At 42.5% G+C, this 16,151-nt stretch overlaps 1 protein-coding gene and 1 non-coding gene across 2 annotated transcripts; both read right to left on the bottom strand.

Annotated features, from left to right (window-relative positions):
* Positions 1-948: 948 nt before the first annotated feature.
* On the bottom strand, positions 949-2,196 carry LOC129780049 (lateral signaling target protein 2 homolog). Its single transcript, XM_055787930.1, has 2 exons — positions 1,356-2,196; positions 949-1,291 (listed from the first exon to the last, which is right to left on the bottom strand). Exons 1-2 carry the CDS (start codon positions 2,113-2,115, stop codon positions 1,026-1,028), a joined length of 1,026 nt encoding a protein of 341 aa, XP_055643905.1. The 5' UTR covers positions 2,116-2,196; the 3' UTR covers positions 949-1,025.
* An 8,631-nt stretch (positions 2,197-10,827) lies between these two features.
* Positions 10,828-10,974, bottom strand: LOC129780891 (U4 spliceosomal RNA). The gene has a single exon (XR_008744038.1). It is a non-coding gene; the product is annotated as a U4 spliceosomal RNA (small nuclear RNA).
* Between the last annotated feature and the right edge of the window lie 5,177 nt (positions 10,975-16,151).

The following is a 16,151-nucleotide window of genomic DNA, read 5'->3' as shown; positions in this document are numbered from 1 at the left end:
TCACTTAAAATTTTCGACTGCGCGCTCTGTTCCTCTAATTTTTTGTCGAGTGTACATACCTTCTAAAAATGTAAAAAAAAACCATATCCTACCAGATTAAATGTTTATTCAAATGAATTCAAATGGAATGCAGATAAAATCATCATTAGATATCTGATTTCATGAAACGTGGTTAACAATTTAGCGAGCAATTGCATCCCAAACCCATTTGCATTAATTTTACAAACAATGATAACAAATAACGAATTTCGAAAACATGCACGACCCATGACCATAACCAATTCCAACATCAAGGTCCCAATTTAAATTGCAGTACGAAGTTGGATTTCAATATGAATCAATAATTTTTTATTGTTTTTATGATTTTTTTCTTATCAAATAAGCCCAACGACAACACTAGATGTTCTTTTACATACCACATCATTATTATGATGTAATCGACTTTCTTCCGATATAATATCAAAAGATTATTTTCGGTCACAATCAAACACTGTTCCAAAGTACAATGATCAACAAAATAAATTCAAAAAAAAAATCACATGCAGTATCCTTCGCGGATGCAACAACAGTATGATGATACGGGCTGCGACTTACTCACAAAACACGGAAAAGCCTTGATAAGTCACCCAACCATGTTATGATCACCCACGAAAAATACCAGAAAGCAACAGGCAAAAATTCCATAGAATAATCCTATACTCGTGCCAACTCATTTGTCGTTTGACTCACCTCATCAACTATCTTTCGCTCGTTGCCCACGCCGAAGTCTCTCATTCAAGAAATTATTATTTTATTTTCCCTTCCGGCATTTAATTAAGCCGGTTTGCGGTACACAACTCTTTTGTTGGTGTCAATTCATAACATTATTGAAGTGTTCATTTGCGCACATACGTGTGTTTTTGTTCTTTCTAGTGTATATTGGAGTAATCTCGTTCCTAAGTGAAATCCTTATTCAATAATCAACAACTCATATCTTTATGTACATGTGGAGTATAATGAGGTTTCTCTAATGTTATAATTTTTCATTATTGCCACTGGTATCCATGATCATGAGGATTGCTATGGTCATAAGCGTGGTCATAATCATGATTGTGTTGATGTCCATGACCATGTCTTCGGTCGTATTGTTCATTGCCTTGATGATGATCATAGTTGTGGGTGTGATCATGGTTATGATGCTGATTACCATGCCCATGTGGCCCCCATTGATCCCAATGTGGCGAACCCCCTTCGAAATGCGTTCCGTGTTTATGTCCATCAAATTCGATATTACTGTACCATCCAGACGGTTCTGTGAATGATAATATATTTGCTATTTCATCTGTTTTCACACTCCTAAATGAAATTAAACATACCATTACCACGATTTTGTTTCCATTTCTTCACATTTTTTGGTGTTGTGCTATAATCCAATTGTTGACCTTCAAAAATAGCCTTATCGACGACTAATGTCCCATGATTGACAACTTGATTCGGTTTGACTTCAACCTTTTGGATATTGTCCACAGCTGCATTGTTCGTTAGACGCAAATCAACCATTTCTTGTTGCTGTACGGTTGTGGGATCATCCTGTGGAGAATGAGTCACTTGGGTGACTTTTCTTTCGGTTTCTCCGTGATGCTTATCTTCCGTCGAATTCTCCGTGGAGTTGGAATCCTCGCGACTATCGAGATCGGTTTTTGTCGTATTTTCATTAGAATCTTTTTCACTTGTTTCGTTTGATATGTCCTCTTCGTGTGTTACTTCACTAGTTACATTTTGCTCATCACTCATATTTGATTCAACTGATTCACTTTCCACAGAAGTATTCATGGGCATTTTATCTGTTGGCTTTAGGCTATCCTGAATTTGCTGTTCTTTGGGTTGTTCCTCTCGCACTGGAGCCGGAGTCTCTGGACTCACAGTTGTGGTGGTCGTTACATTGGTAGAAGCAGTACTCGTTGCCACCTGAGTAACTTGAGCTTGGGGAAGAGGTTGAACGGAAGCCGGTGTCTCTTTTTCTGCTTCTAACACATCCTGGTTCAAATCCAGAAGGAAATCTATCGTATTTCTGGATTGCGGCGATGGCGCGGAAAACACCACAGTTGCAACACAAAGCACACCCAAAAGCCTCATGTTTATTATTTGGAACGAAATTCACCTCTTCACCATGCGGGAGCTCAATTGTAGACTTCAGCGAGCGCGTATCCTCGATAAACTGAACGTTACACATGAGCCAGTTACTTTATATACCGACCGTGCGTATCTGTCGAAAGAATGGATAAATTGATCCAGTTTAATTATTATCAGCTGTGTGAGCGTCGTTCATTTCAGGAAGGAAGCGCGGATGATGCAGAGTAAAAAAAAATTAAATTCACATCGTCTCAACAACTGGCCTTAGATCCAACATATCCATGAAATTCCGGGAAAAACATACACATATACCTAATTTGAATAATATTACAGTGATTTTCATTGTTGGGTTACAGTTGTGAAAAACAGATTTATCATATGTAGAACATGAATTTCGTAAAATGAATGCAAACTTGTGTATGCTATCAAATCGAATTTGAGGGATTTTCGCACTGAGAACAAGTTCAGATCAAACAAATAAAAATCAGCGCCGATTTGAAAATAAGAAAAATGAACTGAAACCTTTTTGAGATGACCTTATGCTAATGAGATATACACCCATAAAAAACAGAAGATGTACGGTAATGTGTAAAACGATTTTTGCCAACAATAGTAATTACCTCTTTCATTATCATTAACAGCTTCCATTCAGAAGCAAGAATGGCCTCCAAATATAGCTTATGGTTTTCATCATTATCCACCATTGTTGGTAGAACTGCACGTTAAAGCAGGAAGTTCAAATTTCGGGAATATTCCAAGTTTGTTTGTTTTTATTTATTTATTTGCTTTATCGAAAGGTAATGAAATGAAACAATAGTCAACGATAAGGCAACGGACTAGCTCATTGCATGACAAGGGACAGCCTTCTATTGTCAATTCACACGCAGACGTGTATATTTCATAATTTTCACTAGTTGAACTGGTAACCTCCTCCTACGCAATGAGTTGTCAGCATCATAACGATGAAACATTTAGGAACCTTTATGTTATATTCTACACTCGAGATGCAATAGGACACTCATAAAAGTGCTTGGTAAAAGAAGCTACCAAATCTTTGGTAATGCTAACATTAATAGAATATAAATATTTTCTGTATATATTACCAACCGTATGTGGAATGAATGTCAGATGCAATACAAATCCCTACCAATCTATCTATATATATATATATATATATATATATATATATATATATATATATATATATATATATATATATATATATATATATATATATATATAAATATATATATATAAATGGATTTCTGTCTGTCTTTCTGATTCGTATGGACTCGTAAACTACTGAACCGATCAACATGAAGATTTGTATGTAGGGGTTTTTGGGGCTGGGGAAGGTTTTCGTGACAGTTTGAGACCCCTAACCTCTAAGGGGGGGCTGCCATACAAATTGAACACAAATTTCTACATTATTCGGGAGTCAATCAATCAAATGAAACCAAATTAGGCAATTTGGTTTCATTTGATTGATTGAAACCAAAAAAAAAAAAAATAGCACTTCGGGTCTACGTCCCTGTCCCTGTCGTAGAAGGCGACTAATCGGGTGACAACGCGAGTAAGGGCGCGGTAAAGGCTATGGAGAATGCACGGGGGAAATACCGTGTACAGGAGCAACGAGAGGAGTGCCGAGCACATCAGGATCGACGCCAGAGACAACCTACAAAACCAACGAAGAACGAAGAGAGAGTATGATGGATACAGGTGACCAAGCCAACGCGTTCATTCGTAGTAAAAAGCTTCTGCGATCGCCAATACTCAAACAAGTGGAAACACCAGGCCCTAGCGGCAGTAATGGAGGAATACCTGAGACCCAGCAAAGTCGGCGGATCAATCCCCTGTTCCTGCCAAAGTTCAGCGGTAGTTTAACCCAGGAAGGAGGGCTGACTGGAGATAGCATCCTGAGCACGATCATGTTGAGGGTCAAAGAACTCGACACCTTTGTGCAGGACAAACCCAACGTGCATAAGAAGATCAAGACCAGGATGTCGGGTATAAGATCTCTCTTGGGACGAGCTTTGAAGGAGCACGATGGACTCGTCGAAAGGACGAAAACCGCCGAGAAGGCACTCGCAGAAGCGTTGCAAAGAGCTGCAGCTGGACAGGTGACGCCAAAGATTCGTCGAAACCGTTTGGAAAAAAGAAAAAAGGATTCACCAGCAGAAGAAGAAATGTTCAAAAAACGCAAGGACGATCACGACAACGATGATCAAGACGATAGTGCCGCCCAGGGCGACAGCGAAGAGCTGGGTGACAGCGATGACCAGATCAGCACCGATAGCAAGAGAAACGACTGGAGCACGGTTACGAAAAGAAACAAGAAAAAACAAAGGAACGAAGAAAAAGAGAGGGAGAGAAAAGTGAAAATAGTGGAAAAAAATAAGAAAGAGAATGAAAAGTGGCAGGGGCCAAAAGACAAGAAGCCTAATCCTCGGCGGGCGAGAGACAAAGGCGATGCACTCATCGTCGAAGCGAAGGGCAACGTATCATACGCTGATCTCTTTAAAAAAATGCGAGAGGACCCTGGCCTCAAGAAACTGGAGGAGTGCGTGGTGAAGTCCAGGCGCACCCAGAACGGCGAAATGCTGTTCGAGCTGAAGAGAGACCCAGAAATCAGGAGCTCAGCATTCAAGGATCTTGTAGAAAGGGTTCTCGGCGATGGAGCGAACGTAAGGGCCTTATCCTCCGAGGCATCGATAGAATGCAGGAACCTCAGTCTGTTCACCACCGAGATAGACCTACGTCAGAAGTTGGAGGAGGAAAACATCCTGGGCAAAGTTCCGATGAAAATCCGACTACGAAAGGCGTATCGCGGGACGCATACCGCAACGATTCGTCTCTCAACGGACGCAGCGAACAAGTTACTGCAGTTAGAGAGTATAAACGTCTGCTGGGCTGTGGGTCGTTTTAGAATCATTCCGCCTGTTCCCAAGCAACTGGAGCGATGTTTCAAGTGTTTAAACTTCGGCCACCTGGCGAAAGGCTGCTTGGGGCCAGATAGATCCAAACTGTGCAGGAAATGCGGAATAGAGGGACACTTTGCCAGCGACTGCAAGGGAAAACCAAGGTGTATGCTCTGCGAAAAAGAGGACAGTAATGACCATATGACGGGAGGCTTTAATTGCCCTGTGTACAAACAGGCGAGGGCAAGCCAACAGTGATGGAGATAACCCAAATTAATCTCAACCATTGTGACATCGCACAGCAACTGTTGTGGCAGTCAACGACAGAAACAAAATGTGATGTCGCAATTATCGCGGAGCCGTATCGCGTTCCCCCCGGTAACGGTAATTGGGTGACGGATAAAGTAGGAATGGCCGCCATCCAGGTCATGGGGCGATATCCCATTCAGGAGGTAGTTTCGAGGTCTCGCGAGGGTTTCGTGATCACAAAGATCAACGGAATTTTTATCTGCAGTTGCTACGCACCTCCCAGATGGACGATGGACCAGTTCCACTATATGCTGGATGTCCTCACCGAGGAGCTCGCCGAACGAAAACCAGTCGTTATAGGAGGGGATTTCAATGCTTGGGCAGTAGAGTGGGGAAGCAGATGCACCAACGCGAGAGGGACTAGTTTACTAGAAGCTCTAGCCAAGTTGGATGTTACCCTGTGCAACGAGGGCACCACTAGTACCTTCCGCCGAGAGGGTCGAGAGTCCATCATCGACTTGACTTTCTGCAGTCCTTCGTTAATGACGAAAATGAGGTGGAGGGTATGTGAAGGATACACCCACAGTGATCATCAAGCCATCCGTTATACCATTGGCCAACGAAACTCCGTGGCAGTACGGATAAATAGGACATGCCCGCGCAGGTGGAAGACAAAAACCTTTGACAAGGACCTTTTCATCGAAGCACTACGCGTGGAAAGCGACGTCTTGAACATGAACGCGGATGAACTGACGGAAACGCTAGCAACAGCATGTGATATAACAATGCCAAGAAAAAGGGAACCCAGGTACGGGTTGCGCGTCAAGTTGGAGGGCAATTCCGAATCGGTACACGTCTCGACGGGTAAATGGATGCCTGCGAAGAGGACATAAGCGCAGTGGAATGAAAAGCGAATAGAGAGAAAAAATGTTGAGAAAAAGGGAAGGACAACGCTAGTCAGCGTTGAAAACTCGAAGAGTGCATGAGCACAGCCGCCCCCTGAAGTAGTCGCCTAGATGTGGTCCCAGGGGGAATAAGGCAACGAGTAGAGGGCTTGGTTTTTGTGGGTGCGATCCCCACTCGACGTCTGGGTTAACCCTTCCCAGATAAGGCTGGTAGAGCGTTCCTCACCTCTATAAAAAAAAAAAAAAAAAAAAAACCCTTCTCTTAGGGGGGCTGCCATACAAATGAAACACAAATTTCTGCATTACTCGAGAATTAATCAAGCAAATGAAACCAAATTTGGCATGTGGAAGTTTTAGGGTGCAATAAATGTTTCTATGATGGTTAGACACTCCTCCCGATCTCTATGGGTGGGCTGCCATACAAACGAAACACAAACTCATGCATAACTCCAGAACTAATCAAGCATAATGTGGGATGTGAAGGTTTTTGGGTATGAGAAATGTTTCTATAATGGTATGACACCATATTACACATATTTCAATCAAAAATATTCCAACCAAACATTGAAGATTTTCGGAAAACACTGAAGGAAAAAGAGAAAATTCAAAAAATTAAATTCCCATATATTCTACAATTACATAGTGACAAGGGCTGTTAGTTTATTTGATGTTTGCGCTAGCGAAATTGATCCTTGTTCGAAACTGGAAATGGATTTTAATGTGATGAAACGCATTCCTATATCTTCTTCTATCTATAGCAAAAAAGAAAAAGACGGGTGGGTAATGTCGGTGACATAACCGGAGTGAAGTAGGACTATACAAAGGAGACAGCTTTTGCAAGATATATATTTTAAATATATTGTTTTATTTTCTTCTCCTACGTGAATACCTACCTATCTACCTGAAAAATGGATTAGTTTACTGTTTACTCTTTATGAACATGTTGGGGGTTCTGAAAAGAACCTTTGGTGTTGTGTTTTTGCGTTTTTTTTACAAACTTGATTCTTGATTTTTTCTGAAGGCTTTGTACTTATTAAATGATCAACGTCGGGCATCTTTCGGCGTATACACATATCGTACAATCAAAATGATGGCTGTGATAGGGAATGCATAGGTGGCCATCAGCTCGTTCACTATCATATATTTCACTATTGAGCACATTTCCGTACCTTAAACTGTGGTTTCGGAGACGAATGAATTGTAAGATTTGTAGTCCGCAAACAAAGTAAATAAAAATGGAAAAGAACTGAGGTTTTGGAGACGAACTCTACGATCTGTCGAGAAATAAACGAGCTATAAGCGTTCTGAAAAACCAACAGTAAATACTGGGACGGATGACCTTCGGATTAAAGTCCTTTAAAATAAGAACAGAGCAGCAGGATATTTCCATATTAGCTCATCATGTTGCTCCTTAGTTATTTTTCTATACAATGCAGATGTAACGTCCGTCAATTTTCAACATCAACGAAAGAAAGCAGTTCTTGCTACCGAGAAAATTCGTTAATGCCATCCTGCATACAATTTGAAATTTGAAGCCACTTTTAATTCGGAAACCATACTTGGGTTTGTGAAAACTGAATGATCAATTTAAAAGACCCCAACCACCAACAAGTTCAATAACAAGCATAAACATAAAAAAATCAGTTTATTTTATATATCATATTATGTCACTTTAGAATGCATTGGTATTGTGAAAAACTTTTAATAACTCTTCTTTGAAAGGTTTAATGGCCCTGAAAAGCGCCGTGTTTTACGGTGGCTGGTTTTGCCACCAAAGCAGTCTGTATAAACAAACTTTTTCTTTCTTCTACCTGCTGCCGTTTTGCGATTGCGTTCGCCACTCGCTGAAACTAATTGTTGCCTTGATGAGCGGCGAACCGAAGCTGCTCTGTTCTTGATGCGTGTTTTCTGATTGTCGTGAGCAGCTTTGCAAGCCAACTCGAGCACTCCGACGGCCGAAACTCTATAATCGCTGTTAGGTATACTGGTGCTCCGGCACCAATCCGTTGATGCGATGTGATGTGCGTTAAAAGGCAGCGATGGCAAAAAATACATTCATTACGATTTGTTCGCTCGTTGGATTCACATGCAGTTGTTTCTAACAAACACGAATGTACCGAAGACTAGTGGAATAATGGAAAAGCCGCCAAAAAGTTCGGCACGGCGCAGAAGAATATCTCGGAAACCGACAATAGGGAGGAGAATGAATCATATGCTATCTACATTATAAGGTGCTGAATCAGGATCATTCCGACACCGGTTTCTCATCGAAGGCGATGAGCGTCTTGAGCTTCGTCAATGCATCTTTGAGCGTATCGTAGCGGAAGCCCCGGGTCTGACCCACTACAATAAGCGGTCAACCATTACGGCGTGGGAAATTCAGATCACAATCAGTCTGTTGCTGCCCGGTGAACTTGCATGCGGTTTCCGAAGGTACCAAAGCGGTGAAGAAGTATACCAGCTCCAAATAAAGAGCGTTTTCCGACTGCTGATTCGGAAGCAAACACTAAAAAGAGTCCTTTTCAGGACCACAAAATCATCTTTAATCTAAAGAGTTTATTGTTTTGTTATCACTCGATATACCCATCTTGTTCGGCTAAACCTTCCTGTTTAGCGATTGCGTTTGTCACTCGCCACAGGATTCACAGTTGGAAAATTTCTTCCCATCCAGCTTGGGACATGTTGTACTGTAAATTACATTTAATGCGATATGCCGAAGCACCACTCAGTATCGCATTGGATGCGATTTCAACCTGTAACTGAACATTTGCGATGACAGTGGTACAGCTTTCACAGTTGGAAAATTTCTTCCCTTCCAGCTTGGGACATGTTGGGTCATAACTTGGACCCCGAACTCCATGTTTACAAAAATGTCCAACTAAATATGTCGCATTACAGGTCCGTCCAATTAGCTAAATGTCGAACTAAATGTAAATTAATGTAGTTTCAATCTAGAAGCAATTTAAGAATTGGTGAAAATTGAATAATCGAGAAAGTCTCCAACCATCAATAAGCTCAGCACAACTGCCAAATTCTCAAACTCATCATATTCTGGCAAACAAATTATGAAAAAATCAATTTGTGTCTAATTATTATTTTGGATAATATTTTAGAATGCATTGAACTGTATTTCGTAAACTCTTTTTTGAAAGGTTTAATGGCCCTGATAAGCACCGTGTTTTATGGAATGGTTCCAATTTAGAAAACTTAGTACTCGTGGTTTTGAATAAAAAACCATTTCGAACGCCCTCGATGCCGCCTTGTTCTGGATTTGCCACCAAAGCAGTTTGCATAAAGAACAAACTTTTTTCTTCCGCTACCTGCTGTCGTTATGCGATTGCGTTTGCCACTCGCCACTCGCTGCAACTGCCTGTTGTTTTCTTGATGTCCACCGAACCGAATCTGGTCTGTTCCTAATGCGGGTTTTCTTATCGTCGCGAGCAGCTTTGCCAGCCAACTCGATCACTTCGGCGGCCGAAACTATATAACGCCGGCTAGGTGGACTGGTGCACTGGTACTAACGCGCTCGGCCTAGCTACCCTTGCGGAGCAATTGGTGGATACACATACGGGAAACTGGAGACCAACACTATTCGAGTGGGATTTTGCCTTTCCCTTCACTTTTCCTCCTTTGCCATGTCCAGACATGGCTGCTTGTGTTGGTTTGTTGATGTGATGTGATGCGAAACGATGTGGTGTACGGTTTGGATGAGAATGATCGTTACGGAAGGTAGGAAGGTATTGTATTATAGAGACTTTAAACTTTTTCAGTTCATTCGTCTCTAGCCTTGGGAAAGGCCCTTTGAAAACTCTACTCTACTCTACTCCAGCGCTACCACCTCCACCCTCTTGCCTTGAAAAAGGCACTCGATCCCTCGCCGTCCAGCTCGTCCAGCAACGATGTTGTCCAGTCGGTGTCCACACAAAGAATGATCGTTACGGCAACGGAGCGGGGATTTTTAAGCTGACTGGCTGGCTCGAGAATTACGCATGTGTGAGACTGCGACCAATGTTTCGTTCATTTTTTTTCTTTTTCCTTTCCAATCGCGCTTCGTTCTGTTTCGCTGCTGCTCTGGTTGCCCGTTTTGGTCGGTACGATTTGAGAAGCACAAAATGGACCAATCAAAAATGGGCACATAGTGCATTTGGACAATGCTTGTTATTTCACAATTATTCAATTATTTATCTCAAGAAAAATTTAATGTTATTCGTTATGATAGATGCGTAGATATATTTCCTATCAATTGATGCAAAAACCTTTGCGATCTATTGAGAAATGCTCGAGTTATAAGCGTTCCAAATCTTGCATTTTTTCCTACTTGTTCAGTGCCTAGATTTTCATTTCACACCCTATATCTTCCGGTTAGACGTAGTCCTACGTCAAAACTCTAATTATTTGAACGTAGTCAAACGTTACCGTTGTGCTCCAGTACATATGTGAAATTTTAACTATAAGATTTGATAACAAATGTAATACCTTGTGTGTGACATCTATTACCGAGGAATCACCCAACGCGCTCTGAGAAGCCAAATCACGCTTTCGTTACTGTTGGTATGTCAATGGGGCGATGCTTATTGATATACGACTTCATGTGGGCAGGGATGCCAGGCGATTTTTTCAAATGTCTTCACATGGTACGAAAAAACAATGGATGGGTTATACCTATGATTTAACCGCACGGTTGACGTAGGACTGCCGTTGGCTTAGTAATCATTTGTGTTTTCTTCAACTAGCAATAATCGCACCTCGGATGTTCCTCATTGGGTTCGATATCGCCGCTGCGCAGAGCTATCTTTTGTATGTATTGATTGTATTGAGTGGTTATCGCAGCAAATAGTTATCAAGAATTTTGCCTAATCATCAAACGGTATGCGTAAAAGTTCAGTGAGCTGGCAACATGAAAGGATATACAGTAATAACCGAGTCAAAGCATTGCATTTGTACCAGATTTTGTAGACCGTGTTAGCAAAACGAATTCTGGAGTGTAAAAATGCATGGGGGTATAAAAGTACTGTCGAGATCTGCATTGCCAATTTTCCCAACTTATTGGTTTCGGAATCTATGTTAGGTAAACACATTCCGGTTTTCAAAAATTTCAAGCGAGTACAAAAGTACTCGCAGCTTGCATCTTGCATGCCAATTTCCCCACGCTGCATGGTTTTGGAATTCGTATTAGGGATACATTCCGATTTGCAGAAACGCAAGCGAGTACAAAAGTACCTACAATTTGCATCTATTTTGCAATGCCAGTTTACCCTGGCTCCATGGTTTTCGAGTCTGTGTAAGGGAAGCAACCATTCATTCCAGCGATCTTACCTCAATCATTGCGCAATCATAACTGATTGGAATTCCGAACGACCCTGTTTTGAAAGCAATTTGAAGGCTATTGAAACAAGTTTTTGGATCAAAAACTAACAAGCATAGAACGCGTAGACATTTTATCTTTCGAATGAAGTGTTTATCATACAATTTCGTTCGATTGTATAGGAGCTATTAACGCTCAAAATATCGTTCTCCGGTGTAAAATGTGATCAGGAGCAATGGGAGGAGTGCTAAGCACATCAGGATCGACGCCAGTAAGATCCTGATTACAACATACTGGTTATTCTATGGAAAACGGACATGATATGGAAACGAGTGAGATTTGACGCTAAATGCTGACAGTCGTGCCATCCTGCTCCCTCAGTAAGGAAGGGTGAAACCTTCCTGAAATGGCGTGTGGGTCAATGGCGCGATTGCCCCCGTCCCGATAAAATCCTTGGCAGGCCTTCGGGTACGTTCGATGCTCGTCTAGGCTCTGGCACTAGGTACTAGGCATCAGATGTCACATTCCTGACTTGCGCTGATCTGGCTCTGAACACGGTCCCGATTGTATAGGAGCTATTAACGCTCAAAATATCGTTCTCCGGTGTAACGCTTTCGTTTTCGAAACTTTGAACTTACACCCCAGTATAAAAATGAAAGACGTAGTCCTACGTCAAAATGTCTTCGAATGTCTTCACAATCATATCGAAGGAAACTAAAATTCATAACTTACTTTTGAACACCGTTTGATAGCTTATCCAATGTATATTTCAATTGGCATTGTTATATAGCGCATTTCATTAAACTAACCTCAAGTTTTTGAAGTCTATTTCAATAAATGTGAACAAAGAATATATTGTCCAACTGCAAACTAAATTTAATGAGTTTAGAAATGATAATTGGCTTGATAAACCGTTGATTCAGTGAATATCGCCCCAATTCTTCCACAAAAAAGGAAAATGTGATAACTCAGTTTGTTTATTTCAGGTTCGAAGTTTTGGTTGTAACTTAACCCATAGTCATAAAAATAATTATTGAGGCGGTATGTAACCGGAAAATCTTCGATTTGTGTAGTGGTCGTATGAAAGAACTTGGTTTATCTATTGTATAGTATAGGCCCAAAATAGTATAGTAGTGAATGATGAATGAATGAATGATTCCGAGACAAAAGGCGCCCTTAATTACTAAGAACGAAAGTAAACAAGGGACACTGATGAAAAGAGCGAACGAATGACACTGAGACAAGAGCACCACTTCTTTTGTCGATATTTTCGACCAATAGTTAGAATTTTATGGAAATAATATCTCTCAAAAATTCACATACCCTCATATACTGAAATGTCTTCACATATTTCATAATAAATTGACCGTGAAGCTGCCGGCCTAGAATAGCACTTCGGGTCTTGGTCCCTGTCCCTGTCGTAAGAGGCGACTAATCGGGTGACAACGCGAGTAAGGGCGCGGTAAAGCCTATGGAGATTGCACGGGGGAAATACCGTGATCAGGAGCAATGGAAGGAGTGCTAAGCACATCAGGATCGACGCCAGTAAGATCCTGATTACAACATACTGGTTATTCTATGGAAAACGGACATGATATGGAAACGAGTGAGATTTGACGCTAAATGCTGACAGTCGTGCCATCCTGCTCCCTCAGTAAGGAAGGGTGAAACCTTCCTGAAATGGCGTGTGGGTCAATGGCGCGATTGCCCCCGTCCCGATAAAATCCTTGGCAGGTCTTCGGGTACGTTCGATGCTCGTCTAGGCTCTGGCACTAGGTACTAGGCATCAGATGTCACATTCCTGACTTGCGCTGATCTGGCTCTGAACACGGTCCCCATGAAGGACCGTGTCAACCCTTTGCATGGCCTCACTGCTTGCATAGATAACCATGGGATCACAAAAAAAAGCGACTATGTACAACGAGCGGAGATAGCGGCCCGAAGTGGGGACCCAACAAAATATGAATTTACAAACAAATTCCACAGAATTCGAGAACGAAATTGAAGAGGTAGGCATCTTTGCCAGAAGGGGTCAAGTGATGAGATCACCAATATTGACCCAATCTCCAGCACAAAAACCGAGTAGCCACAAACCCATCGACGTTCAACTACACCATGAAAAATCGAAGCTGAGTGAAGCCAAGAGAGCATGCGATGAACTTTACGAATATATCAAGCCTCGCAGTAATGTCCACGCCGTGATAAGAAACCTCACGATAAAAATCAAATCAGCGCTTGCAGCAGCTGATCGTGAGCAGCAATCCTGGAGAGCTAGAGCAGAGAAGGCGGAGAACGCACTGAACGAGGCTGCGCAGAGTAGGCCGAAGGAAGCAGTTTCGACCCCAACGGGAGATTCTACCCCATTAACCACAAAACGAAGAAGGCAAACCCAGAAGAAAAAAGACAAGTAAAGAAACAGAAAGATGCCTGCGAAGGTGCTAGTAGAGAAAATCGTGACAACAACCAAAATCCTAACGAGTGGCAGAAAGTTGAGAAAAAAACAAAAGGAGAGAAAGCGAAAGAGAAGCCGAAACCCCGAACAGAGAGGCAGAAACCAGATGCTCTGATTGTTTCAGCAGCAGGCGCTACAACCTACGCTGATATTCTGAAGAAAGTGAAAGGCGATCCGACCTTGAAAAATCTGGGTGAGAATGTGGCTAAAGTGAGGCGCATCCAGAACGGTGATATGTTGTTCGAGTTGAAAAGAGATCCGACGATTAAGAGCTCATCTTATAAAGATCTGGTAGAGAAATCGCTAGGGGAAACGGCAAAAGTTAGAGCACTATCACAAGAAACCGTGATCGAATGTAGAAATTTGGATGAAATCACGACGGTAGACGAACTGAGAGAAGCCTTGAATGGCCAGTTCGAGCTGACAGACACTTCCTTATCAATACGCCTGAGGAAGGCTTTCGGAGGTATGCAAATGGCTACGATAAAACTGCCATGGAGGGCAGCAATAAGATTCTGGAGGTTGGCAAGGTGAAAGTAGGGTGGACAATATGCCCCCTTAAAGTTGTCCAACAAATTGTAAGGTGCTTTAACTGCTTGAGCTTCGGTCATCTCGCGACAAAGTGCAATGACCCTAATAGATCGAAGCTTTGCCTAAGATGCGGCGGAACGGAACATGTAGCTAAAGACTGTAGCAGTCCACCGAAATGTATGCTCTGCAACGCTGAAGAAAGGAATGACCACTTTACAGGAGGCCCAAGATGCCCGGTCTTCAAAGAGGCATTGGTTGACAGAAGAAAATGGAAGTAATCCAAATCAACCTTAACCACTGTGACACGGCACAACAATTGCTTTGGCAAGCCGTAGTGGAAACGAAGTGCGACCTAGCAATCATAGCCGAACCGTACAGGGTGCCCCCCGATGACAGAAACTGGTTGGCCGATAAGGCGGGACTGTAAGCTATAATGACTACGGGAAAATACCCCATTCAAGAAAAGATATCCAGGGCACATGAGGGATTCGTGATTGCCAAAATCAATGGAGTCTTTGTGTGCAGCTGCTACGCACCCCCGAGGTGGACGATAGAACAATTTGACCTGATGCTCAACAAGTTAACAGAAGAGCTCATTGGTCGGAACCCCCTCGTCATCGGCGGAGACTTCAACGCCTGGGCAGTGGAGTGGGGGAGTAGACTCACCAATACGAGAGGTTTTGATCTAATAGAAGCTCTTGCGAAACTAGAAGTGAAACTAGCCAACGAAGGCACAACCAGCACTTTCCACAGGAATGGTCGAGAATCGATCATCGACGACACTTTCTGTAGTCCGATGCTAGCGGTGAATATGAATTGGAGGGTGTGCGACGATTACACCCACAGTGATCACCAAGCCATTCGATATAATCTCGGCAGTCGAAAGTCATCATCAACTCGAGGGCCAAGGCTCAGAGAACGGAGGTGGAAGATTAAGAATTTTGACAAAGATCTCTTCATCGAAGCACTTCGTGTACAAACTCCGCCCAATATGAATGCAAGCGAACTGACCGATACTGTGACAAGAGCCTGTGACACTGCCATTCCACGAATGCTACAACCAAAAAACGTACGCCAATCAGTTTACTGGTGGAGCGAAGAGATTAACTCTCTACGCGCTAGCTGTCTTCGAGCTAGGCGGAGCATGCAAAGGGCTAGGTCTCCCGCAGACAGAGAAGAACGCAGGGAAGCACTTAGAGTGGCGAAATCTTCACTAAAACGTGAAATCAGGCTCTACAAGAGACGATGTTTTAAAGAACTCTGCCATGACGTTGATGCAAACCCTTGGGGCAACGCGTATAGAGTTGTGATGGCAAAAACCAAAGGCCCATCGACCCTCACCGAACAGTGTTCGGAAAGGATAAATAGCATTATTGATGGGCTCTTCCCGCAGCATGCACCGATGAGTTGGCCACGTCCACCATATAGCCAAGAACGAGAAGGAGTCGAGATAGTAACCACGGAAGAACTATTAGCTGCAGCAAAAAGATTGAAGGGAAATAAATCCCCAGGCCCTGACGGAATCCCCAATGTGGCGTTAAAAGCGGCCATACAAGCGAACCCGAATATGTTCAGAGAAACTCTGCAAAATTGTCTGAATGAAGGAGTCTTCCCCGATATATGGAAGAGGCAGAAACTTATACTACTGCCGAAGCCGGGGAAAACACCAGGAGAGCCGT

Source organism: Toxorhynchites rutilus, chromosome 3 (genome assembly GCF_029784135.1).
Source record: "Toxorhynchites rutilus septentrionalis strain SRP chromosome 3, ASM2978413v1, whole genome shotgun sequence".
NCBI classification, from domain to species: Eukaryota; Metazoa; Arthropoda; class Insecta; order Diptera; family Culicidae; genus Toxorhynchites; species Toxorhynchites rutilus.
The sequence above is the reverse complement of the archived record's forward strand: the minus strand, read 5'-3'. Positions and strand labels throughout refer to the sequence as shown.